Source organism: Bubalus bubalis, chromosome 20, assembly GCF_019923935.1.
Source record: "Bubalus bubalis isolate 160015118507 breed Murrah chromosome 20, NDDB_SH_1, whole genome shotgun sequence".
NCBI lineage: Eukaryota > Metazoa > Chordata > Mammalia > Artiodactyla > Bovidae > Bubalus > Bubalus bubalis.
In genome coordinates this window covers 2,480,904-2,507,899 of record NC_059176.1, presented here as the reverse complement: position 1 = coordinate 2,507,899, position 26,996 = coordinate 2,480,904, and the positions used below count along the sequence as shown (strand labels likewise).

General features: G+C 40.6%; 1 protein-coding gene across 13 annotated transcripts in view; it reads left to right on the top strand.

The window, feature by feature from the left end:
- The window catches only part of MARK3 (microtubule affinity regulating kinase 3), a 114,807-nt gene that overhangs the window by 11,264 nt on the left and 76,547 nt on the right, over positions 1-26,996 (top strand). For 12 of the 13 annotated variants that reach the window (XM_044932892.1, XM_025271145.2, XM_025271143.2 and 9 more), the window contains exon 2: positions 12,969-13,160. In XM_044932892.1, coding sequence (XP_044788827.1) covers positions 12,969-13,160 — 192 coding nt within the window. Of the gene's footprint in view, positions 1-12,968; positions 13,161-26,996 lie in introns of those variants that run through there. The other variant, XM_025271147.2, reaches the window with a different exon arrangement.

The following is a 26,996-nucleotide window of genomic DNA, read 5'->3' as shown; positions in this document are numbered from 1 at the left end:
ATAGCTTTGACTAGACAGACCTTTGTTGGCAAAGTAATGTCTCTGCTTTTTGATATGCTTTCTAGGTTTGTCATAGCGTTTCTTCCCAGGAGCAAGTGTCTTTAATTTCAAGGCTGCAGTCACCATCTGCAGTGATTTTGGATCCCAAGAAAATAAAGTCTTTGTCGCTGTTTCCATTGTTTCCCCATCTATTTGCCGTGAAGTGATGGGACTGGATGCCATGATCTTTGTATTTGAATGTTGAGTTTTCACCCAGCTTTTTCACTCTCTTCTTTCACTTTCATCAGAGTGTCCTCTTTGCTTTCTGCTGTAAGGGTGGTGTCATCTGCATATTTGAGGTTATTGATATTTCTCCCAGCAATCTTGATTCCAGCTTGTGCTTCATCCAGTCCTGCATTTCCATCATGTACTCTGCATAGAATTTAAATAAGCAGGGTGATGGCGTACAGCCTTGCTGAACTCCTTTCCCAGTTTGGAACGAGTCCATTGTTCCATGTCTGGTTCTAACTGTTGCTTTTTGACCTGCATACAGATTTCTCAGGAGTCAGGTCAGGTGGTCTGGTATTCCCATCTCTTTCAGAATTTTCCACAGTTTGTTGTGATCCACGCAGTCAAAGACTTTGGCATAGTCAATAAAGCAGAAATAGATGTCTTTCTGGAACTCTCTTGCTTTTTCCATGATCCAGCGGATGTTGACAGTTTGATCTCTGGTTCCTCTGCTGTTTCTAAATCCACCTTGAACATCTGGAACTTCTTGGTTCATGTACTGTTGAAAGCCTCACTTGGAGAATTTTGAGCATTACTTTGCTAGCGTGTGAGATGAGTGCAATTGTGCGGTAGTTTGAGCATTCTTTGGCATTGCCTTTCTTTGGGATTGGAATGAAAACCTACCTTTTCTAGTCCTGTGGCCACTGCTGAGTTTTCCAAATTTGTTGGCATATTGAGCATCATCTTTTAGGATTTGAAATAGCTCAGCTGGAATTCTATCACCTCCACTAGCTTTGTTTGCAGTGATGCTTCCTAAGGCCTGCTTGACTTCAGACTCCAGGATGTCTGGCTCTAGGCGAGTGATCACACCATCATGGTTATCTGGGTCATTTAAGATCTTTTTTTGTGTAGTTCTTCTGTGTATTCGTGCCACCTTTTTAAAAAATATCTTCTGCCTTTGTTAGGTCTTGTTAGGTCCTAATACCAGTAATAAGTGTTTTGTTACAAATGAAACCAAGTTGGCTGAATTTCTGCATATGAACAATAATAGTTCCCCTTACCTATTATTCATATTCTTGGAAAAATTTTCATAAACTCAGCTGCAGAAGTCACATCTTGATGAGTGTGAGGCCGTTCTTTTTATTCCTGTTAATCCCTATATATCATGTCCCTTATCTTCCCAAGATGTTAGTGTTCTCATATGTGTTCTTAAACATGTGTGTTTTGTGCTTTGTGTAAATAGTTCAGTCTCATCTATGCATCAAACCTGTTGCCTCTAATTGTAGAAGAGCGCTTCTGTGGTATGAGTCTGCCACATTTTACCTACTTGCCAGGGGTAGACTGTCTGCTGCATACATGCACTCACACACAGTGCAACAATGAATATCTACATACATGTCTCCTTGTGGAGCCGTGTAAGAAAGTCTTGCAGATGTGTAGCTAGGAGTGGATTTCCTGGGTAAACAGGAAATGTCAGGTACTTCCAGGTTGCTCTTCTGGATGGCTCTATCAGCCCATACTCCCACTAGTAGTGCACAGGGGTTTTTGTAACACTGGTTCCTCCATCGTTAGAATTCTCCAGTTTTCTAATTTTTTTTTTTTTGCCAGCCCTAAATATAATGTGATACTTCATTGTTAACTTGTATTTCTTTATGATTTTTCAGTTCAGTTCAGTGGCTCAGTTGTGTCTGATTCTTTGCAACCCCATGAATCGCAGCACGCCAGGCCTCCCTGTCCATCACCAACTCCTGGAGTTCACTCAAACTCACGTCCATCGAGTCAGTGATGCCATCCAGCCATCTCATCCTCTGTCGTCCCCTTCTCCTCCCGCCCCCAATCCCTCCCAGCATCAGAGTCTTCCAGTGAGTGAACTCTTCGCATGAGATGGCCCAAGTACTGGAGTTTCAGCTTCAGCATCATTCCCTCCAAAGAAATCCCAGGGCTGATCTCCTTTAGAATGGACTGGTTGGATCTCCTTGCAGTTCAAGGGACTCTCAAGAGTCTTCTCCAACACCACAGCTCAAAGGCATCAATTCTTCGGCGCTCAGCTTTCTTCACAGTCCAACTCTCACATCCATACATGACCACTGGAAAAACCATAGCCTTGACTAGACGTACCTTTGTAGTACATCTGTATATTTCTTGGCTTTGGGGGCCTTTTATAAATTGCTGTTTTTTCTCTGTCCCTTTTCTACTTGATGATTTTTTTCTTGTTGATTCTTAGATACTCTTTGATTTTCTAGGTATTAATCCGATGTATGTTTAAGACATTGCATGTATCTTCTATCATCTTCATAGAACTCCCTTTGGACAGAAGCTCTTAATTTTGGTGTAACTCACATGAATGTTTGCCTTAAGTTTGTGCATTTGAGGTTTTGCTTAAATATCTGGCTCACAAGGATATTTTCTTAAATTTCATTTTATATTTCACATGGGGGTTTTTTAGTCCCTTTAAATTAAAAGGGAACATCCCTTCTGCACAGGGACTTAGATAGGGGTCTAGTTTTATTTTTCTCTGTAGACTGATCCAGTGAACCAGTTTTCCTCCTGCTGTCCACTCAATAGTCTGTCCTTTCCCCACTGGTTTATAGGATTGCTTTCATTGTATCTTATGGTCCGGTACATTCAGTGGCTTTTATCTTGGTGTTTTGTTGCATTGTCTGTTTTTCTGTTGTGCCAATACCCTACAGGTTTTCTTTTCTTTAAAAATTAGTATGGCTTTATAGAATATTGTAATCTTTGTATCTTTATATGTATATGCTTATCAAACTTTTCATGTTAAAATCAGTTCAGACTTAAAATTGTGAGATTAGTACAGAGTACATGTGTACTTTTCACTCAGTCTCCCCTGATGTTGACCACTTAGATACCAGTGAACCAGTGAAGTCGCTCAGTCGTGTCCGACTCTTTGCAGTCCCATGGACTGTAGCCTACCAGGCTTCTCCATCCATGGAATTTTCCAGGTGAGAGTACTGGAGTGGGTTGCCATTTCCTTCTCCAGGGATTGAACCCAGGTCTCCTGCATTCCAGGCAGATGCTTTACCGTCTGAGCCACCGGGGAAGCCCAAACCGTGGTAGAATTACGAAAACTAGAAAATTAACGCTGGCCCAATACCGTTAACAAGGGCTGCAGAACTTACTTGAATTGTCACCTGCTTTTCTCCAGGGTTCTTTCCGTGTTTCAAGATCCAGTCAGAGATCCCACAATTTAAGTTTGTCTAATGTTTTCTCAGAATTAGATTAAGGTTATATCCTTTTGGCAAGAAAGCCACAGAAAAGATGGGTTGCTCTTAGTGCATGCTTTTGAGGGTACAGTGTGATGCGGGTATGTCTTATTACTGGTTTTAACCTTGATCACTTTTTATTTCTGAGCTTTATTTAACTCTTTTTTAAGGCTGACCTTAAAATAGCCATGAAATATTTGTTCATGTACACTTTGGAGTAAGTTTAAAATTACTCATAAACTACTGGCTGGAACTGTTAATTGAGATTGCCTTGAACTTACAGATAAATTTGGGTAGAATGTATAATATTATCTGTCCAAGAGTGTGGAATTCCCATTTTACAGTATTTAGAGTATCTTTTATGTCTTTTATTAAAAATTTAAGGCTTTGTCCAGGGAGCTCTTGCTTCAGTCAGTCTTCAGTTAATTTCTACCTACTTTTTATTGCTATTATGAAGGTTATTTTTTAGTTAAATTTTGTGGTAGGTTACTACTAGTGTAGGGAACTTTTGTTTATAGGTTGATCTTGCACCTTGCTAAGCTCTCTCTTGAGTTCCAGTGGTACCTCCAGTTCTTTTTGTTTGCAGGTAGTTTATATCATCTACAAATAATGACATTTTCTGTCTCTTTTTAAGATTCTTATAAATTTTTCCTAAAAGTATTAGCCATGAGCTCCAGTTTTTTGTTAAATAATGGTAATGATAATAGGCAGCTTTGTCTTATTTCTGATCTTAAGAAAATGATTCTAAGTTTCTCTGTTTAGGATTTCCCTGGTGGTCCAATGGTTAAGAATCCGCCTGCCAGTGCAGGGGACACGGGTTTGATCCCTGGTCTGGGAAGATCCCACATGCCATGGGGCGGCTAAGCCCATGCACTACAACTGCTGAGCTGTCATGCTGTGGAGTCCGTGCTCTGCAACGAGAAGCCACCGCAGTGAGAAGCCCACGCGCCACAGATGGAGGGTAGCCCCAGCTCTCTGCGGTTAGAGAAGGCCCATACGCAGCACTGAAGACCCAGTGCCGCCAAAAAATAAAAATAAAATAAAGTCTCTGTTTAGTGTAATATTTGTTAAAGGGTTTTTGGTCTGTGATTTTTGTCAGATTGAGAAAGTTCCATTCTATTCCCAGTTTGCTAAATTTTTAAAAACACAAGTGATTCAATCCTAACAGGTATGTTTCCTTCAGTGAATGAAGTAACTGCTCAGTTGTTTTCAAAAGTAAATTTTGACTTTGTGAGTATCTCTAAAGTATAAAATACTTGTGGAACAGCTTTTTACTGTCATAGTTTGGCTTTGCAGACCCCCCCCACCCACTTTTGTAAATCCCCCCCCCCCCCCCAACTTTTGAAAATCTTGCTCATGTGTTAATGAGGTGGCTTGTTATTTGAAGGATTAGAAAGGATGTGTGGGCACACATTTTATAGACGAGGCCGAGCTCTGTTCAGGAAGAGTTCAGATATGGCATAAAGTTGTTGTAGACATTTAAACCTGATTTCTTAAGTAGGCCTCTCAAATTTCAGGTTGGTCCTTTAGCAGGTAGATCCAGGGGCAAACCTGGAATCATACAGTTTAAAAAAGTGCAGTTGAAGCAGTCTCCTTCGGTGTGCACGTGTATAAGGTGTGTTCTCGTTTGTGTACCATAAGCACAGTAGTGTATGTTCTGAGGCTCTGTTTCCCTCCAGGTTTTCTTTTTTTTATTGGAGTATGGTTGATTTACAGTGTTGTGTTAGTTTCTCCTGTACAGCAGAGTGAGCCAGTTATACACACACCCACTCTTAGATCTCATTCCCATGTCGAGCATTACAGAGTTGTGAATAGTTCCCTGTGCTGTACCGTAGGCTGTTAGTTACCTGTTGCACTGTGGTTGTGTGTACATGCCACTCCCAGCCCCCTCGTTTGTCCCCCACCCACCTGCTCCCTCTGGTAACCATAAGTTTGTTTTCTACATGTGTGACTCTGCTTCTTTTTGGTAAATAGGTTCATTTTTACCATTTTTTTTAGATTCCACATACAAGTGATAACACATGATACTTGTCATTCTGTCTGACCTACTTTACTCAGTATGACAATCTCTAGGTCCATCCATGTTGCTGCATATGGCATTGTTTCATTCTTTTTTTTTTTTTTTTAATGGCTGAGTAATACTGCATTATGGGGCTTCCCAGTTGGCGATAAAGAACCAACCTGCCAATGCAGGAGACACAAGAGACACAGGTTTGATGCCTGGGTTCCATAGGGTAGGGAATGGCAACCTGCTCCAGTATTTTTTTTTCTTTGTATTTTATATTGGTGTATAGCTGATAACAACGTTGTGATAGTTTCAGGTAGACAGCAAAGGGACTCAGCCATTAATATACATGTATCCATTCTCCCTCCAAACTCCCCTCCCATCTAAGCTGCCACATCACATTGAGCAGAGTTCCCTGTGCTATTCAGTAGGTCCTTGTTGGTTGTCCTTTTTTTTGAAATTAAATGTCCACTTTTAAATGATGGGTGTATCTAAGAAGCCATAACAAGGACAATTAGAAAATATTTGTAACAAAAAAAAAATGAGAAGAGAATTTACCAGAATTTGTTGCTTGATGCAGTTAAGTACAACGGGGAATCTTGAATAAGGTATGAAAACAAATAATGGACGGTAGCATAAAATTTTGTGAAATTTGAACAAAATCTATACTTTCATTAATATGGTATCATGTTAATTTCCTGTTTTGTTTCTTTTTAACAAAATAGTATTTCTTTATATTCTCAGAATTGGATTAAAAGTTTTAAACTTCATTCAAAATTTTTTTCAGTCATAAGATAATAAACTTTCTAGACTTTTAGTAGTAGCCGCTTCAGTATTCCTGCTTAGAAAATTCCATGGATAGAGGAGCCTGTCGGGTTACAGTCCATGGGGTTGGAAAGAGTCAGACAGATTGAGTGACTGAACACACACACTGTTCCATTTTATATATATGTTTCACTGATGGACATTTAGGTGGCTTCCGTGCTGTAGTGAACATTGGGGTTTTTGATGGTGACCATTCTGATTGGTGTGAGGTGATACCTCTTTGTAGTTTCTAGAGCTCTTCTACATGTAGACACATTTTAAAAGAAGAACTAATATGTATAACAAAATGGAGTGCCTTCTCATTCGCTCTTTATCGCTTCTTTCTTCAGTATTGATATGGCACCTGGGACAGTTGAGTAGTGCTTTGGCTAAAAGTAACTAACTTACACCATGGCTTAACCAAGTAAGGGTTTATTTGTCTCACAAAACAAATCTAGACGGCCTCTAGCTTTGGTTCAGCGATTCAATATTGTTGGAGTTGGTGGTTTTTAAAAATATTTTTGTCTTTTCTCTCCTGTTTGAGACCTACAACTATAGGGTAACTTACAGAGCTGTGGCTCTTGTGGTTGCATTCAAGGCAGCAGAGGGAGGCAGAGGCCATATTAGTTAGTGTACCTGTCTGCCTTTATGAGAAACAAAATTTTTCCAGGACCACCCAGTAGACTTTCACTAATGAGAACTGACCAGAACCAAGCCATGTGCTACCTCCAGCTACAGAGAAGTTTAGGAAAACAAGAATTTCACTGGCCATGTTTCCTCCCCAGATTCACGTCTGGCTTCTGTTAGATAAGAAGGGAGGTATGGATGTTGAGTAGATACCTACAGTTTTGCTCCACTCCTTAATAACATTACCTAGCAGCTTAAATATTTTGCATTAAACAGAAACTTTAGTTTGAAAATGAACACTTTATGAATCTGTTAATACTTTTTTATTTTTGCCTTGGTTCTGCAAAATTTTTGGTAGCACTGCCCATGTTCTAGTGTTGTTGGTGGATAAAATGGTTCAGCTCAATTCCCTGAGAGAGAGAAAGATCTGGACTCTTTTACTCTTTTTTTTTTTTTCTTTTAATATAAATGTACTTATTTTAATTGGAGGCTAATTACTTTACAATATTATTGGTTTTGCCATACATCAACGTGAATCCGCCATGGATGTACACGTGGTTCCCCATCCTGAACCCCCCCTCCCACCTCTCTCCCCATACTGTCCCTCTGCGTCATCCCAGTGCACCAGCCCTGAGCACCCTGTATCATGCATCAAACCTGGACTGGCGATCCATTTCACATATGATGATATTCATGTTTCAGTGCCATTTTCCCAAATCATCCCACCCTTCTTTTACTCTTTAATAAAGATTAAATTAAACAGCTTTGAGTGCCTGTTGGGTTTTTAGTGCTTCCACAAAAAGTGGCTACTATTATATCACTTTTTGTTGTTACCTTAGGGAGAAAAAAATTTATGGATAAATTGGCTATTAGTACAAGAATTTATTTATTTGCTAAAACGCTAGGAAATTTTTTCTTCTTTGGGCCTACTGATGGATGCATGGGGAAGATGGAAGCCAAGTAGAATCAAAATGCAGTTTAATTTGCTTCTGTTCTGAGAGAATTTTTTAGTTAAAAACCTTAGATTTTAAAATTTAAGGAGTTTATCAAACTAAATATTCTGAGTTTAACTCTATTGGAATTTAGCAAACATCAGCTATTTCAATCTGTTATATGAGTTTATACTCTTGTGGGAAAATACAGGTTTCTTTTTGGGTTTGTATTAGTGTTTATTTGCATGAGGGTGTATTACGTAGGCTAGGTTATGCTGTGGTGACATACATGACCAGAATCTTAGTGGCTTAACATTGACTCCATGAAGCCTGATCTCCATTTCCAGGCCGTTTGGTCCTCTGACCTTCACTCTTTGAACAGGATTCTAAATTCAGGAGAACAGAAGAACACAGGGCTTGAGTCAAGCACTGTCAATAAAGACTTCAGCATGAAAATGACATATTCACTTTTACTCGTATCTCATTGGCCATACTTGGACAAATGACTGTGTGGAACCTCAAGTTGAGTGAGTTTCTGTAGGAAGTCAGTGTAATGTGGTGGATAAGTGTCTATGACAAAGTAGCAAGATAGAGACAGATATAAGCGAAGTACATTGGGAGTCCAAAGAAAAAGCAGTTCTGCTGGGATGCAGGGAGAGTCAGGGAAGATTGCTTAAAGATGGCGACAAATGATTCAAGCATACGGGAAAGAGTAGGATGTCCTTAGGTTTGAATGGAAGAAAGGGCATTCAGACTGAGGGGAGAATCATGCTAGAAAATAGTGGGTGATGGAGCGGCCGAGCAGTAATGGCTTAGACCAGAGAGGACCTTGACTTCATCTAGTATTCGTGCAGCAGGAGTCCATAGTAGGCACTGTTACAGTTTCTGGGAATATCTGATAATGAACAAAACAGACAGAAATCTCTGTTCTCCTCACATACCAGTGGATGTAGTGCTAAGGAGTTAGTGGGGGGGCGGGGGGGCAGTTGTTTGTGTTTTGTTTTTTTAATGTTTTGGCCTTACTTCGCACAGCATGTGGCGTCTTAGTTCTCTGACCAGGGATGGATCTGGGCCCCCTGCCATGGAAGCGCAGTGTCTTAACCACTGGACCGCCTGAGAAGTCTCAGGAGTTATTTTTTTTTATTATAAATAGATTGGAGAGTAAGCAAAGGTATAAACTTCATGCCTATGAATTTTAAGCTAAGCCAAGTCACTTCAGTCGTGTCCGACTCTGTGCGACCCCATAGACGGCAGCCCACCAGGCTCCCCCGTCCCTGGGATTCTCCAGGCAAGAACACTGGAGTGGGTTGCCATTTCCTTCTCCAATGCGTTAAAGTGAAAAGTGAAAGTGAAGTTGCTCAGTCGTGTCTGACTCTTCGTGACCCCATGGACTGCAGCCTACCAGGCTCCTCCATCCATGGGATTTTCCAGTCAGAAGTACTGGAGTGGGGTGCCATCGCCTTCTCTGCTATGAATTTTAAGGTTCTTCTAATATTTCTATTTTACATGTAGTAGAAGACAGTTGATTTGTGCAAAAGTTAATATTTTGTCTACTTAACTGTGCCACAGTCCAGAAAATTAATTTTCTGTAAACTAATACATGAAGGGTTGAATTTATGAACATATAAATTAAAAATGTATGTTTGCATTTAAAAAGCTTTTATAACCAAAATTTTGAATAGTAGTTTGATTTTAATAACTGTGTTTTCATTGTATAAATAGCAAAACCGCTTGACATACACCTCATGGTTACAGGGACTTTGTTTTATGTACTGCTGGGTTTCTGACACTCAGAACAGTGCCTAGCTCATAATTATATAAAATCTATTATACATTATCATTCAATAAATATTTGAATAGAAGAAAGAAATTTGGGAAATAAAAATTTCTTGTAATTTAACCATCTGGATGCTACAGTGATTAGTGTTTTGATATCATTTATTTAGTCATTCCAATATTTATTAAGGCTTCCCTGTGGCTCAGTTGGTAAAGAATCTGCTTGCAGTGCAGGAGACCCAGGTTTGATCCCTGGATCAGGAAGATCCCTGGAGAAGGAGATGGCAAACCTCTCTAGTATCCTTGCCTGGAAAATCCCATGGACAGAGAAGCCTTGTGGGCTGCTTTCCATGGAGTCCCAGAGAGTTGGGCACGACTGAGCAACTAGCACTTTTCACTCTCCAGTGTTTATTAAGTACCGTTATATATGTCAACTACTGTTCTAAGATACAAGGGATAGTAAATTACTGTCCTTGTTTTTAGGAAACATGTCTAGTTTGGAAATAAGCATATATGAAACACGTTTACCAAAATTATTTTAAAACCGTACTTTGTTGCTGTTCGGACTGCAGCATGCCAGGCTTTCCTGTCCTTCACTATCTCCCATAGTTTTCTTTAAACTCATGTCCATTGAATCGGTGATGCCATCCAACCATCTCATCCTCTCCTGCCCCCTTCTTCTGCTCTCAATCTTTCCCAGAATCAGGGTCTTTTTTACTAATGAGTCGGCTCTTTGCATCAGGTGGCCAAAGCATTGGAGCTTCAGCATCAGGTCCCTCCAATGAATATTCAGGGTTGATTTCCTTCTAAAAAAAACACATAGCTTTGACTAGATTGACCTTTGTCAGCAAAGTGATGTCTCTGCTTTTTAATATGCTGTCTAGGTTTGTCATAGCTTTCCTTCCAAGAAGCAGACGTCTTTTAATTTCATGGTTGCAGTCACCATCTGTGGTGATTTTTGGAGCCCAGGAAAGAAAATCTGTTACTGCTTCCACTTTTTCCCCTTCTGCTTGCCATGACGTGACTGGTTGCCGTGATCTTTGTTTTTTAAATGTTGAGTTTTAAACCAGCTTTTTCACTCCTCTTTCACCCTCATAAAGAGGCTCTTTAGTCACTCTTCGCTTTCTGCCATTAGAGTGATATCATCTGCATATCTGAGGTGGTTGTTTCTCCCTGCAGTCTTGATTCCAACTTGTGATTCATCCAGCCTGGCATTTTGCATGATGTACTCTGCATATAAGTTAAATAAGCAGGGTGACAATATATAGCCTTGACATACTCCTTGTCGTATTCCTTTCCCAATTTTGAACCAGTCAGTTGTTCCGTGTAAGGTTTTAAATAGCTGTTGCTTCTTGATCTGCATACAGATAGCTTTCTCAGGAGGCAAGTAATAGTCCCAGCTCTTTAAGAACTTTCCACAGTTTATTGTGATCCACACAGCCAGAAGCTTTAGCCTAGTCAATGAAGCATAATAGGTGTTTTTCTGGGATTCTCTTGCTTATTCTATGATTCAGCAGATGCTGGCATTTGATCTCTGGTTCCTCTGCCTTTTCTAAATCCAGCTTGTACACCTGGAAGGTCTCGGTTTACGTACTGTTGAAGCCTAGCTTGAAGGGTTTTGAGCATTACCTTGCTAGCGTGTGAGATGAGTGCAGTTGTACACAGTGTACATTCTTTGGCACTGCCCTTCTTTGGGATTGGAATGAAAACTGACCTTTTCCAGTCCTGTGGCCACTGCTGAGTTTTTCAAATTTGCCAACATATTGAGTGCAGCACTTTAACAGCATCATCTTTGAGGATCTTTCCGTAGCTCAGCTAGAATTCCATCACCTCCACTAGCTTTGTTTACCGTAATGCTTCCTAAGGCCCATTTAACTTCACACTCCAGGATGTCTGGCTCTAGGTGAATGATCACACCATCGTGGTTATCCTGGTCATTAAGACCTTTTTTGTACAATTCTGTGTATTCTTGCCACCTCTTCTAAGTCTCCTGCTTCTGTTAGGTCCTTGCCATTCTGTCCTTTATTGTGCCCATCCTTGCCTGAAATGTTCCCTTGATATCTCCAGTTTTCTTGAAGAGAACTCTAGTCTTTCCCATTCTGTTGTTTTCCACTACTTCTTTACATTGTTCACTGAAGGCCTTATCTCTCCTTGCTAGTCCTCGTTTGTAATGGGCTATTTTCCCAAAATTCTCATTTGAAAATTAGAATCTTTTTTGCTACAGGAATAAAGTTGTTTAGATTTGTAACCAGTTTGTAAAAGTCTTTTAAACTTAAAATAGAAGAAAACCTATCTCAAAACTTGGTACACGAACGACAGAGATTTACTTAGAGGAATATAAAACTGTAGATGGAAATTAATGTGGACATACTGAAAAGGATATCTTTTGAGGAATTCAGAGGTTGATGGCACAAATTCTTAAGCTCTCACTGTAAAATACTAGTTGTTTTTTTATTTTTTATTTTTTTATTTTCCCTTGATAAGAATGTGTTACAAAGTGTAGTTTCTTATGTTTATCACCTAGAATCAGGCTTGTTTTGACCTACAGGTAGAGAGCGAACATGAGAAACAAGGGGCGTTTTCCTGGACAGAAACGTAGAGAGGAGAAAGGGATGAAGGTGCTTGACAGTGTCCCGAGAGGAGAGGAAGCAGTTAGCGCTCAGGAGAGGTAGGCAGTGAGATGTGGAGAGTGGAAGCGCTAGGCAGCTGGTTGCTCACGCACGCAGAGCTGTCCTCATCAGGCACTTTGTAATTTGAGCACCTTTCTGTTTACTGTGGTTAGAGGTGTTTATGATTTGTTTTACCTTTTTGGAGTATGTTGAGTACTGTATTCATCTGTTCAACAAATGTTTATCAAGGGCTTTAGAGTCTGGCACACATTGTCTTAAAAATCATTGTTAGCATAGTTTAGAAAGAAGTTGGGAATCCATATTCTCTTTGAATTTCTCACTAGTGATTTGGTGGTGAATAAATCTCAAGGTATCCTCATCTGGTGATGATACCTAACCCTAACAGGTGATGTTACCTGTTCTACCTATATCATAAGGTGTGTTGACTATAATATGTGCTGGTGTATTTAATAGCATGTGGGAAAGTTAAGTTCCTTATGACTGTAAGGCAATCTTCTTTCTCCTATTTTATGGTATAGCCACATTACAGAAAATAATCTTCATCTATCTGAACACCCAGTTGAAGTTCAAGACTGGTATTTCTCTTCTCAGCATTTTATTTTCCTCATGAGTTTATATCACGTGGGCAAGTCCCCATAAAGTGCATTTGTATTGGGATTAAATTAAAGCAGAGATGTTTTGTTTCTTCAACTGGTGACTCTTAAATCTTGTCAACTACTGTGGGTTCCTCATTCCCTGCCCTTTGTTGTCTGTCTTACTGCAGCACACGTCACACGGAGATGGGCGGCAAGAAGTTACCTCTCGCTCTGGGCGCTCTGGAGCACGGTGTAGAAACTCTATAGCTTCCTGTGCAGATGAACAGCCTCACATTGGAAACTACAGGCTGTTAAAAACTATCGGCAAGGGGAATTTTGCAAAAGTGAAGTTGGCAAGACACATCCTTACAGGCAGAGAGGTAAGTAACAAATTATGCTTGATTTCTGTTAATACACTTTTCTGTTAATTTCCATGTGAGACAAAGAGGAACACAATGTATATATTTGGGCTTTCTGTAAGCTAATTAAACCTTTTTTAAGAATAGGAAGCTTATATATTAATTATCCTAGGAGTTGTTTTACTTTCTCATTTCTTTACTTTTCATTTACTTTCTCATTTCTTTCTTTGTTGTAACGATTACATATTGAGCATTTGAATGATTTTGCCTTTATAAAGAGATAACGTTCTTTTTCAGTGGTAAATATGTACCACCACAGTAAAAATGTTTAACTTCATTATAAGCTCATGGTACTTGCAAAAATCGTGTTGACTGTTTTTATAGATGTATCAAGAAGCTTCTTCATCTCCCCAAACATTTATCTCATAGCTTATGTTCGATAGGTTATTATATAGAAAGGCACATACTTTCCTAATTTCTGTCATATTTGCTTTCTGCTCAACCACATTCCATGTTTATAAAAAACACTTCCATTAAAACTGCTCCTTAATTAACTCCCTACTCACGTTCTTTTTGTGCAGCACAGAACTGTTCTGGTGTGTTTGGTTTTTGGCTGCGCTGGGTTTTCATTGAGACACATGGGCCATTTGCTGGTGTGCAGGCTTTTCTCTAGTTGTGGCGCATAGGCTGAGTCGCTCTGCAGCACGTGGGGTCTTGGTTTCCCAACCAGGGATCAAACTTGTGACCTCTGCATTGAACAGTGGATTCTTAACCACTGGACCACCAGGAAAGTCTCTGTTCTGCTTTTTTTTTTACATAGTTTCTTGGATCTTTGTACCTGCTGTTTCTTGCCTAAAATACACTTCATCCTTTTGTGTTGGAGTCACTTCTTGGGGAAAGTAGTGATTGACAGACTCCCTTTCCCCAGGCATGGCACTCATGTTAAAAATCACGGTACTTTTTCCCTAGCTAGCATTTTTACCATTACAGTTAAATAAATAGTATGTTTTACTATTATAATTATAATTATATTGCAAATTGCTTATTTATCTGTCTTTCCCCTCTAATCTATGGGGAAGACATCAGCACTTAGCCATATTTGGCACATACTAGGTGCTCGTTGTTTAGTCGATAAGTTGTGTCTGACTCTTTTTCGACTCCATGGACTGTAACGCCCAGGCTCCTCTGTCCATGGGGTTTTCCAGGCAGTGGATTTTCTGGAGTGGATTGCTTTTTCCTTCTCCAGGGAATCTTCCCAGACCAGGGATTGAGCCCGCATCACTTGTGTTGACAGATGGATTCTTTACCACTGAGCCACCAGGGAAGCCTTATTAAGTACTTAATAAATTAAAAAAAAAAACTTTATTTTGTATTGGGATATAGCCGATTAACACAGTGCTGTGATAGTTTCAGGTGAACAGCGAAGGGGCTCAGCCATGTGTCCATTCTCCCCCTGTACTTGATAAATATTTATTGAATGAACTTAATGTTACTTTTGAAAGAAACTGTAAAGAAATGATTCCCATGTAATGGAGCCTCCTGATATGTGTGCCAAGGCAGTGTTAAGATGCGCTGTGGCCTGCAGTCCACTGTGCAAGGGCCTGCTGGAGTGAGACCCACCCTGGGTTTGCTACAATTTACCCTACAAATATTCTAACTTCCTCTGTGTTCTGGGACCTGAAGAAGGTTGTGCATCATTGGTCTATTCTAACTGGAGTCTTAAGTAAAGACTGTAGCTAAAAATTGGCCTCCTCACGTTTCATCTCAATTTTAGTGGCAGTTCCCTGGTTAAGACTCCATAGATATGCTGGGACTGCTTTTGGAATCAGTAAATAGCATGAGTTAGTGGAGCTTTCTTTGCTGCCCTAGATCCAAACTTTTTGAAATAAGGAACAGAACCTCTGAGTTTGTTTCCCCCAACCAGTTTCAGGTGGTTACTTGGCCAGTTTCCTTATATAGATAGAGATGGTGGGTTAAAAGAGGAGTGAGACAGACAGACCCTCTTCCCTTTTACATAACTTACTTGTGCTGGAGTGAGACTTGCCATGTTTACATCTAGTGTGTTCTCTCCAGAAATGCTTGAATTTGACTAGATAGTGGCTAACTTAAAACACTTTTTTTTTGAGGTCTGAAAAAATTGATCTTACTTTTTTTCCCCCCTATTGTAGGTCTTACCCAGAATCATGTAAAATAAACATTATAGAAACTCATTATGTAGAAAATAAAATTCCTTAAACTTTCTCTCTTCTCAGAGGATCACTTTCAGCAGTTTGGTATGCATTACCACAGTTCTTTATAGACACAGTAATTTTTGTTTATTTTAACAAGAAAGGACATAATGGTAGTTTTTCTTACCAAGCACTCAGTCACGTCTGTATCACGTCTGGATTTTAGTGCTTCTGGATCTGACGTGCTCTCTTTAGGGACGTTGCCTTCTAGTGTGTGCTGCACCATAGTTTACCTGTATTGATGGGCATTGGGTGGTTTCTGATTTTTTTTGCTATTACAAACATCTGCACTGAATATCCTTAAACATAACTTTCTGTCCTTTATTAAGAGTGTTTCTGTAGGATAAATTCCTAGATTTCTGGAAGTCCTGGTTCAGAGGGAATGTGAGACTATAGTTTGTTGCTGTTCAGGTGATAAGTTGTGTCTGACTCTTTGTGACCCCACGGAATGCAGCACACCAGGCTTCTCTGTCCTCCACTAACTCGCAGAGTTTGCTTAAATTCATGTCCATTGAATTAGTGATGCTGTCTAACCATCTCATCCTCTGCCACCCCCTTCTCCTTTTGCCTTCAATCTTTGCCAGCATCAGGGCCTTTTCCAGTGAGTCATCTCTTGGCATCAAAGTGGCCAAAGTATTGAAACTTCACCATCACCGTCAGTCCTTCCAGTGAATATTCAGGGTTGATTCCTTTAGGAGTGATTGATTTGATCTCCTTACAGTCCAAGGGACTCTCAAGAGTCTTCTCCAACACCACAGTTCAGAAGCATCAATTCTTTGGCATGCAGCCTTTATGATCCAGCTGTCACATCTGTTCATGACTACTGGAAAAATCATAGCTTTAACTATATGGACCTTTTGTTAGCAAAGTGATGTTTCTGCATTTTAATACTGTAATGCTGCTGATGCTGCATCGCTTCAGTCATGTCCGACTCTGTGTGACCCCATAGACGGCCTCCCACCAGGCTCCCCCATCCCTGGGATTCTCCAGGCAAGAACACTGGAGTGGGTTGCCATTTCCGTCTCCAGTGCATGAAAATGAAAAGTGAAAGTGAAGTCGCTCAGTCGTGTCTGACTCTTAGCGACCCCATGGACTGCAGCCCACCAGGCTCCTCCGTCCATGGGATTTTCCAGGCAAGAGTACTAGGTACTGCTAAATTGGTTTTGAGAGAATGTCGTACTGCTTTATTAGCCTACCAAAATGAATAAGAGTGCCTATTTTTCTACACCCTTGCTAACACTATAATTTTTGTCTATCGAATAAACAAAAAAATGATATTTTTTAAAAAAGATTGCTTTTTTGATAGCTACTTACATTGATGATATTTTCATATATTTGTGTCATTTATATTTTCTTTTTAAAATAAGCTTCCTGCTGTATATCCTTTATCTGTGTCTCTTTTCTCTTTTCCTCTTAGTGATTTAGACCTTTTATGTGTTTTTAGACATCGGTCTGATCTGTCTGGGTTTCATGTCTTGGTGAGAACAGTTTACTTTTTTCCCCAGATTGTAAAAATGATTCTGTTTTTTTCTTTAAATACTGCTGTGACTGGCATTTGAATGTTTAATTGACTTACTGTGTATTTTGGAGGATTAGTATGAGGTGTAGAGTCTTAACTTTTTCCCCCTACATGCATTACTGCTTTCCCTGGATCATTGGTTCTTTCCCCCGATTGTTAAATTCCCTTTTGTTTCTCTGATTTAATTTATTTAGTTTTATACCCAGTCATGGTGTTTTTATTACTGCAGCTTTTGATTGTACATTTTGATTTTTTGAAGTAGGTTAAAGTCCCCTGATGATTATTCTTATAAGAATTTCCTTGATCTTCTCGCCGTTTACTCTATCAGATGAATTTTTATTATAGTCCACTTTTTTTGGGTGGGGGGCACACCATGTGGCATAGGGGATCTTAGTTCCCCACCAGGGATTGAATCTGCACCCTGCATTGGGAATGTGGTGGAGTCTTAACCACTAGCCCACCAAAGAAGTCCCTGTACAGGTCTTTATGTGAGCATAAATTTTAATTTCTTTAGGATAATTAATCCAGGAGTGGGATTGCTGGGTCATATGTAAAAAACTGAAGTTTTTTTAGACAGTTGATTTTATTATAGGTTTATTATAGTATATATATATATTTTTTTTATAGTATATATTTTATTACAGGTTTATTATAATATTCCTAATAGAACAAAAGAAACCTAAAAACTATAGTTATTGTATTTTTATCACTTGGTACTGTTCTCCAGTCAGCCCATTGAAAACGAAAGTTTTTCCGTCAGCATTCTCTTGCCCTTTTATGGGAATAGGATGTGTCTTTCCTATTGAGGTACTAAGACCTCTAAAGAAAACCCAGAGTGCTCCAGGAAGTGATTTTGGTAATTCAGAGACTTAATTCATTCAGTCAGTAGAAGATAAAGAGTTATTATATGGTATGTTAAGAGACATCAAACCAGTCAATCCTAAAGGAAATCAGTCCTGAATATTCTTTGGAAAGACTGAAGCTGAAGCTCCAATACTTTGGCCACCTGATGCAAAGAGCTGACTCATTAGAAAAGACCCTGATGCTGGGAAAAGATTGAAGACAGGAGGAGAAGGGGACTACAGAGAATGAGATGGTTGGATGGCATCGCCGACTCAATGGACATGAGTTTGAGCAAGTCTGGGAGATGGTGAAGGACAGGGGAGCCTGGCATACTGCAGTCCGTGGGGTCTTTAGTTCCCTGACCTGGGGTTGAACCAGTGCCCCCTGCAGTGAACGTGTGGATTCCTAACCACTGGACTACCAGGGAATTCCTTGGAGTTCTAATTAATCAGAGATTGGAAGCCTTGAAAAGGGCCTTGATTTATATGATTTTTGATTGTGCCATACGGCTTGTAGGATCTTAGTTTTGTGACCAGGGATTGAACCTGGGTCCTGGGAGTGAAAGTGCTGAGGCCTAACCATTGGACCACCAGTGAATTCTCAAGAGGCTTGATTTTTTAGTTTCTGGGTTTTTGTTCTGTTTCCTCTCTCTGTTTTGCTTTCTGGGAGATGTCTGTATCTTCCAGTCTTTCCCTTAAATGTGTGTACGCTCCTGTGGGTGTCCTCCTCCCCCCGGTTCTTTCTTGTTCTCTGATTATTTGTCTTTATAGTGTCCAGTTCTGGTATCAGTGCTGTTTCTTCTGTTAGCTCCCTGAGGATAGTAAAAAGCATGATTCTTTTTGTTGTTCTTGTTCCCTACATTGTTTCTCTTGTCGCTGGGATTCTTTCTTGGTGTCTTCCTTAGAGACTTCATTTGGAATCTGGTAAGTCTTGGTTGTCTGTCTGTCTTAGGTGGAACCCTAAGAAGCTGATCGGAAGCTGGGTTTGTGTACATAGAATATGTTTGATCACTTTCATTTGGGAGTTGTCCAGTGCTTTTATTGGTGGACCCAGGTATCTCAGCCATCTCTTCTCTGGGACCCTTCTGTTCTCTAGATTAAGAATCCTCTGTTCTGCTTGGGAGGCTCCGTGGTCCCACCCCTCCTCAGTGGCATTCTGACACTTAATCCCCCCCTTTTCCTCTCATGCCTCACTCCTGCCCGCTCCTGGCTTGTTGACTTGGAGTCCAGAGCCTCTTTAACTTCTGGAATCGGTGGTCATTGGTTGGGCTGAGGAGCAGCAGCGTTCTTTACGCGGACTTTTGACTTGGGAATTAGACCAGCAGCTCCTGCCACCTGGAAGCTCTGGGTCCGGAGCCCTTTCAAGCCTGCACCCTCTCTCCTTCAGAAGGCCCCTGAAGTGCGTGCCCGCCGTTGTTCTCGCTGCCTGCTCTGCACTCTCGTGGCTGCACGAGTTCACTGGCAGTCCGTGTCCTCTCTCCTGCGCTAGAGGAGAGGCCAGAGGGGAGCGGGAGGAAAAGAGATTTCAGTCTTGAACCTCATTTGTCCTCGGCCTCTGAGTACTCAATTAGTATTTGTTGTTGGTTGTAAGAATGATAAAACCTCAGCTTTTCATCCTTGAATGTGCTAAACTTCTTGAGATTTTAGTTTACAACATTTTGTGTGTGTCAAGACTGTGTTAACAGCTTTACGGAAAGTTTGGAGACCAGAAAGGAAAAAAATTCCCACAGTCAAAATATTCAGAATACCATTATTTTGGTATATCATATCCTATATATATTTTTCAGCATACTTTTGGCCCTGATTTTGTATGCTGGTTTTTTCCCTTCAGAATTTTATCCTTAACAGTTTTCCCCAATGCTGCATAATGATAAATTGTAGGTTTCAGTGGTTATATGCAGTTTCATTGATTTGAACAGTAGTTTTCATTTTTTTTAATCTCACAATTCCATTAAACTTTTTAAATTGAGGACTCAAAACAAGCTTTTGTTTATATGAGTTATATCTATTGCTGTTTACTGTTTTAGAAGTTAGCACTAAGAAACTTAAAATATATGTTACTTTATTAAAAATAATAGACCTTTTACTTGTTAATATAAATAACATATTTTTATGAAAAATGACTTATTTTCCAAAACAAATTACAAAGAAGAATGACATTGTTTAAATTTTTTGCAATTCACTTTAATATCTCATTTAATAGAAGGTAGCTGTATTTTAAGTCTGCTCTGCATTCAGACAATTTTGGTATGTGGTTCTGGTTGAAGTATATGAAGAAAATCTGGCCCCACTCAGATAAGTAGCGAACAAAGAAAGGAAGACCTCATTATCTCTCTCAGGGGGTTCCAGGTATTGCCCTTTGCTGCTCTGTTAAAACTCAGTAAGTAGTCATTGCTGGGATTTGGTCAGTGATTAATAGAATGTTTCTTCAAAACAACTGTTGACACACAAAAAGAATATTTTGAACAGTTTGCTTTTATTGGAAATAATAGTAGCAGATTTGGAGGTAAGCCAGCAGAATGGTAAAAGATAGCCTTAGTAGTTTAATAACATATAACTGAAAATCAGGCCACCTGATCTGCCTCTTGAGAAACCTGTATGCACGTCAGGAAGCAACAGTTAGAATGGACATGGAACAACAGACTGGTTCCAAATAGGGAAAGGAGTACGTCAAGGCTGTATATTGTCACCCTGCTTATTTAACTTATATGCAGAGTGCATCATGAGAAACGCTGAGCTGGAAGAAACACAAGCTGGAATCAAGATTGCCGGGAGAAATATCAATAACCTCAGATATGCAGATGACACCACCCTTATGGCAGAAAGTGAAGAGGAACTAAAAAGCCTCTTGATGAGAGTGAAAGTGGAGAGTGAAAAAGTTGGCTTAAAGCTCAACATTCAGAAAACCAAGATCATGGCATCTGGTCCCATCATTTCATGGGAAATAGATGGGGAAACAGTGGAAACAGTGTCAGACTTTATTTTTTGGGGCTCCAAAATCACTGTAGATGGTGACTGCAGCCATGAAATTAAAAGACGCTTAGTCTTTGGAAGGAAAGTTATGACCAACCTAGATAGCATATTCAAAAGCAGAGACATTACTTTGCCAACAAAGGTCCGTCTAGTCAAGGCTGTGGTTTTTCCAGTGGTCATGTATGGATGTGAGAGTTGGACTGTGAAGAAAGCCAAGCGCCGAAGAATTGATGCTTTTGAACTGTGGTGTTGGAGAAGACTCTTGAGAGTCCCTTGGACTGCAAGGAGATCCAACCAGTCCATCCTAAAGGAGACCAGTCCTGGGTGTTTGTTGGAAGGACTGATGCTGAGGCTGAAACTCCAATACTTTGGCCACCTCATGCGAAGAGTTGACTCATTGGAAAAGAGTCTGATGCTGGGAGGGATTGGGGGCAGGAGGAGAAGGGGACGACAGAGGATGAGATGGCTGGATGGCGTCACTGACTCGATGGACGTGAGTCTGGGTGAACTCCGGGAGTTGGTGATGGACAGGGAGGCCTGGCGTGCTGCAATTCATGGGGTCACAAAGAGTCGGACACGACTGAGCGACTGAACTGAAAAAGCATAAAGATGATCGTGGTTTATTGTGGAATATTTACAGTTAATGTGCAGAGAAAGAAACGAACTTGACATAAACCTACTTCCTACAAATTAAAAAGCACTTAATTACATAATTGTAACACTTTTTTATTGTGATAAAATATACATGACATAAAATTTACTATTTTAGCCATTTTTAAGTATGCAGCTCAGTGGCATTAAGTGCATTGATATTGTTTGCAGCCATCACCACTGTCCATCTTCAGAATAGACCCACTAGTCAATCTCATTATTCACAAATTCCAGATTTGCAAATTTACATACTCTCCAAAATTTGTGTGCAATCCCGAAATCAGTACCAGCAGTGCATTTGCAGTCTTTTTTGGCCATGCACAGAGCAGTGAGAAGTTTGAATTGCTTTATGTGTGTTTCCTCTGCTGATGTCCAACAAGGTAACACTTGGCATTCTTTCAGCTTTCATACTATTAACAAATGCCTGTTTTGTGGTTATTTAGTCCATATTTTCCACATTTTTTGGTGCATTTTGATAGTGATTTTGCTATTTAAAATGACCCCCAACTTAGGGCTGAGGTAACTAGCCAGTGTTTCTAAGGGCAAAGGCTCTGAGCGCCTTATAGAGAAAATATATTTGTGAGATAAGCTTCATTCAGGCATGAGGTTGGATAGTGCTGCTGCTGCTGCTAAGTCACTTCAGTCGTGTCTGATTCTCTGTGACCCCCGAGATGGCAGTCCACCAGGCTCCCCCATCCCTGGGATTCTCCAGGCAAGAACACTGGAGTGGGGTGCCATTTCCTTCTCTGGTGCATGAAAGTGAAAAGTGAAAGTGAAGTCGCTCAGTCCTGTCCTACTCTTAGCGACTCCATGGACTGCAGCCTACCAGGCTCCTCTGCCCATGGGATTTTCCAGGCAAGAGTACTGGAATGGGGTGCCATTGCCTTCTCCGTAGATAGTGCTAGTCAGTGTTAATAAATCAATAACATATAGTAAATGAGATGTCCTTAAGCAGAAACATAAAACAAGGTTATGTATTGGTCAGTTGATGAAAATGTTATGACCAGGGGCTCACAGGAACCTCTTCTAGAAACAGTGGTTCAGTATCCACCAATTCAGTGTTCACAGTGAATTTATAGAATGGAATTACCATGAGTAATGTGAATCAGCTGTCTTTTTTGAAATAGGAGGAGGCTTAATTGTTACCGATGTTTTCTTGTGACAGCAGATACATGGGAAGGAATATTAGGAAAGATTGTAGGCTTTGAGAAAGATTGAAGGCAGGAGAAGGGGGCGACAGAGGATGAGATGGTTGGATGGCATCACCGACTCCATGGACGAGTTTGAGTAAACTCTGGGAGTTGGTGATGGACAGGAAGGCCTGGAGTGCTGCAGTTCAATGGGGTCGCAAAGAGTTGGACACGACTGAGCGACTGAACTGAACTGAACTCAGGTGTCTTGAAAACATTTTCAAGAGTGGAGGAATCAGAAGCACACTGAGAGCTCTTTACATGAGGTGTGTGGAGTTGGCTGGCTTAGCTCCACAGTGGCTTGGATGAAAGTTGGCCTTTCACTCGGACCTTCATGTACATAGCATTGAATTGTTTTCTGTGGTCAGTGAAGTTTTTCCTGGATTGTATCCTTCCTTGAGCATAGTCTAGGCTTGTGTGTGCCCTGCTGTGTGTACCTCTGATTTTTGTCTCCCAGAAATTGTTTCAGATCTCTTGTTTGCTGGTGCTACCTCTCCCATTCTCTTTGCCATTTTTTTTTTTTTTTTTTTTTTTTTTTTTTGGTCATTTAATCTTTGTTGTTTAATGGGACTGTCAGATGGGAGAAGAGCGAACGCACATGATTAGTGTACCATCTTTAACTGAAAGTACTCACTATGGGTACGAAAGAGCTTCTTAATCAAACGAGAGTCTCCTGCATTGCAGGTGGGTTCTTTACCAACTGAGCTATCAGGGAAGCCCTTTAGTTATTTTTATTCAAGTTAATTATCTATTACACAGTTTAAAATTTCCTAATCACTTTAGCCTTTTAAACTGTTCTTTAGGTTTTTTTCTTATTTTTCAATTTTAGGCAGCATTAGCTATTGACTTTTGAACTGTAGTTTTTTAAAAGTCATCACTGACTTTAAAAAAATTAACTCCATATTGAAATATAGTGCACACATTGAGAAAAAAATATAAGTATTTGCAAAACCATGACCCAGAGCAAAAATACGCCATGACTTAAACCCCAGAAGTCCTCCCTTCTACCTCCTCCTAATCATTTCACTTTCCTCCCCTTGAGATAACCACTATAATGACTTCTAAAACACCACAGGTTATTCTGTGTGTTCTCCTCTTAAAATCATGGAACCGCACAGCATTTGTTAACTTGTGTGCCTCTATTACTCTGCCTTGTGCTCGTGACAGTCACTCATCTTGCTTTGTATTGTTAGGTTTAATTTGAAGTTGGTAGGCTTGTTCTCCATTGCTGTGGACTGAATTGTGTCCCCCAGAATTCAGATGTAAAAGCTTATTTGAAGATAGAGCCTTTGTGGAAATAATTAGGTTAAATTAGGTCATAAGGGTAGGCACCTGATCTGATAGGAGACACCAGAGAGCTTGCTTGCTTTTTCCACCTCGTAAGGACACGGTGAGAAGGTGAGCGTCTGCTCGCCACGAGGAGCTGCCTGTGCTGGCGCCCCGATCCCTGACGCCCAGCTTCCCAAACCGTGAGAAAATACATTGCTGCTCTTTAAGCCACCCTGTCTCTGGTATTTTTGCTGTGACAGCCTGAGCTGACCAATATGCCATTCTTCTGGATCACTGTGTACTTTTATAGGACTTGGTAGTCTTTCTTGCCCCTGCTCTTCTGTAAAAGCTATAATGCGTTAACACCCGCCAGGAGCAGGATGTAAGGGTCTTTTGACCAGTAGTTAATTGACAGGAACTGGAAGATAAGGATTTTTCTCCAGTGGGTGTTTGCCACAGGTTTGTTGGACTCTTGATTTGAGGAAATGTTGAGAGAAGCCTTTCTTACATGTGAGCTCTCTTTTATTCCTATTTTGTAATTTTCCACTTTGCTTTAGGCATCAGGGGAAACAAATGGAATTTCCCGGAACTTTACACAGTGGCAGGGACGCTTCTGTTTCCTTGCCTAGTGAACCCCCGTGGCATTTGTTGTGCAGGCGTGAGCTCACTTGCGAGCACACCCACACACACACACACCCCCTACATACAGCCTTGGGCGTGGCTGAGTGGTCTGTCAGGTCTCCATCTTTCTCGAGCACCTAGTGATGCCCCACAGTTGCCTCGAGGTCGGAGCTCTTCTCCTGGCTCCAGCTCTGGCCCTGGGTTATTTTGGTAGTTGAGTCATCCCAGCAGGGAGCTGGAAGGAAGAAGGGATTAGGAGCTTCCCCTTCAGCTTTCATTGCCACACATACACACATTGTGTTAAATGAGGACACTTGCTTTTGATAAAGCCTCTCGTCCACAGTGAGATTTAGCTGGATGCAACATGTTTTGAACTGATCTTGCTTTAGATACTATTTGAACAGCTGCTGCTGCTAAGTCACTTCAGTCGTGTCTGACTCTGTGCGACCCCATAGACGGCAGCCCACCAGGCTGCTCTGTCCCTGGGATTCTCCAGGCAAGAACATTGGAGTGGGTTGCCCTTTCTTTCTCCCATTTGAACAGCAGTACTTGAAAGTGAATATGTGTACTAACAGAATCAGAATGGAATCTCTAGAAGGTGGATACTGAGCAGAAGAAATGAGTGAACAAGGGGCCTCTGAGGAGAATAGAAATTGAACTGGAAAGACAGCATTTATGGTGGATTTGGATGTGAGAGGAAGAAAGAAAGCAGGATTGTGGCCAGAATAGTGTTATCAAAGGGGTTTCTTTGGGAATGGGCAGATCCAAGTATACCACATAAAATTACTTATGAAAGTAAAGTTTGTGGGGGTTTTTTGGCCACGCCACATGGCATGTGGGATGTTATTTCCCCGACCAGGAATTGAACCCATGTCGCCTGCAGTGGACCACTAGACTGTTGAGGAAGTCCCTTGACTTTAAAATAATGTAATTTTAAAACCACACTGATGTTTGCTAAAACATTAGAAACCCCGTTCTTCACTGTTGTGTCTCCATCTCTGATGTGTCTGTGGTTACTGATGCAAGTGTTCAAGGCCTCGGGTCACCGCAGTAAGCATTCACTGACTGCTTCCTGTGTACAGGCTGTATGCTGGGGCTATAATAGGAGTCCTCTCGTCAACCAAGGTACGCACAAGGTGGTCATCATTTGCATACGTGAGAAGCCAGTATTTCCTTTTGCTTTATTTAGTTTCCATCAAGTAGTTTCCATCAAGACTTAAATTTTCTGAATACAAAATTAGAATTTCGACTTTGCTTTTTCAGACATGTACACTCATTAACTCTCCCCTCCTCCACCAGTTATGATTTTTTTCCTCCCAGGCAGGGGTGAAGTGGTGGTGGGTTTCTTCCACTCCAGGGTCAGACTGACTGGATGCCTTTCTTTAGCTCATTAGGAGGCTAATAGAGTCCTAGGAAGTAATCAAATATATGGGCAGATGAAGGCTTTAAACCACGTTAAGCAGTTTTTTAATATGAGTAGTACAGGGTTCTTGAAGTAGGAATGTGGACCCCTGTATGTGTTCTGAGATCCTTTTAATGGGGGTCTGCAAAATCAAAACTGTTTTGGTAATACCATTAAGACATTATTTGCTTCTTGCATTCTTTTCCACAACTGTAAAGTACAATTTTCCAGAAGCGGCGTGACATGTGATACAATAACCGATTGACTACAGGAGGACATGTGAGAATTTTATTAAAATGTTATTTATATTAACATGCAGTGGACTTCTCCAGTTTTTTATTGTGATAACATGCACATAGTATAAAATGTATTAACTATTTTAAAATGTGTATTTCAGTCATAGTAAATACATCCATAATGTCGTGCAGCCGTCACCACCATTCATCTCCTGAACTCTTCGTTTTCTAAAACTGAAACTGTATCCATTAAATTCGCCATTCCCTCTTCTCCCCAGGCCCTGGCAACCAACGTTCTGCTTTCTGTATCTATGCCTTTGAATATTCTAGGAACCTCATATAAGTGCAAGTATACAGTATATATCTTTTTGCTGTTGATGTTGTTTAGTCGCTAAGTTGTGTCTGATTCTTTGCTACCCCATGGACTGTAGCCCACCAGGCTCCTTTGTCCATGGAATTTCCCAAGCAAGAATACTGGAGTGGATTGCCGATTCTTTCTCCAGGGAATCTTCCTGATCCAGGGATCGAACACACATCTCCTGCGGCTCCTGCATTGCAGGTGGATTCTTTACTGCTCAGCCAGCGAGGAAGCCCAAATATTGATAGATATAACCTGTATTTGGTTCAGCATAATCTTTAAGAATATAAAAGGGACCAAAAAGTACAAAAACTGTTGATAAAGAATCTTTGAATCTGTGTTCTGAGGGACACATGGTAGGAACACAGCCTTGTCAGTTTGGGGTGAGATCATTTGTTGTTCTGGACCTCAGGTGTAAAGCTGGGTTAATTATGTATGTTCCCTAGTTCCTGGTACAGCCTCTCTATTCACTTACATCCCCTTCTGTCCCCTGTCGTCACCCCATCCCCCCTTCTTGCTGTCTGTAGCCCCTAGTTTTGGATATCTGTTGTTGTTCAGTCGCTAAGTC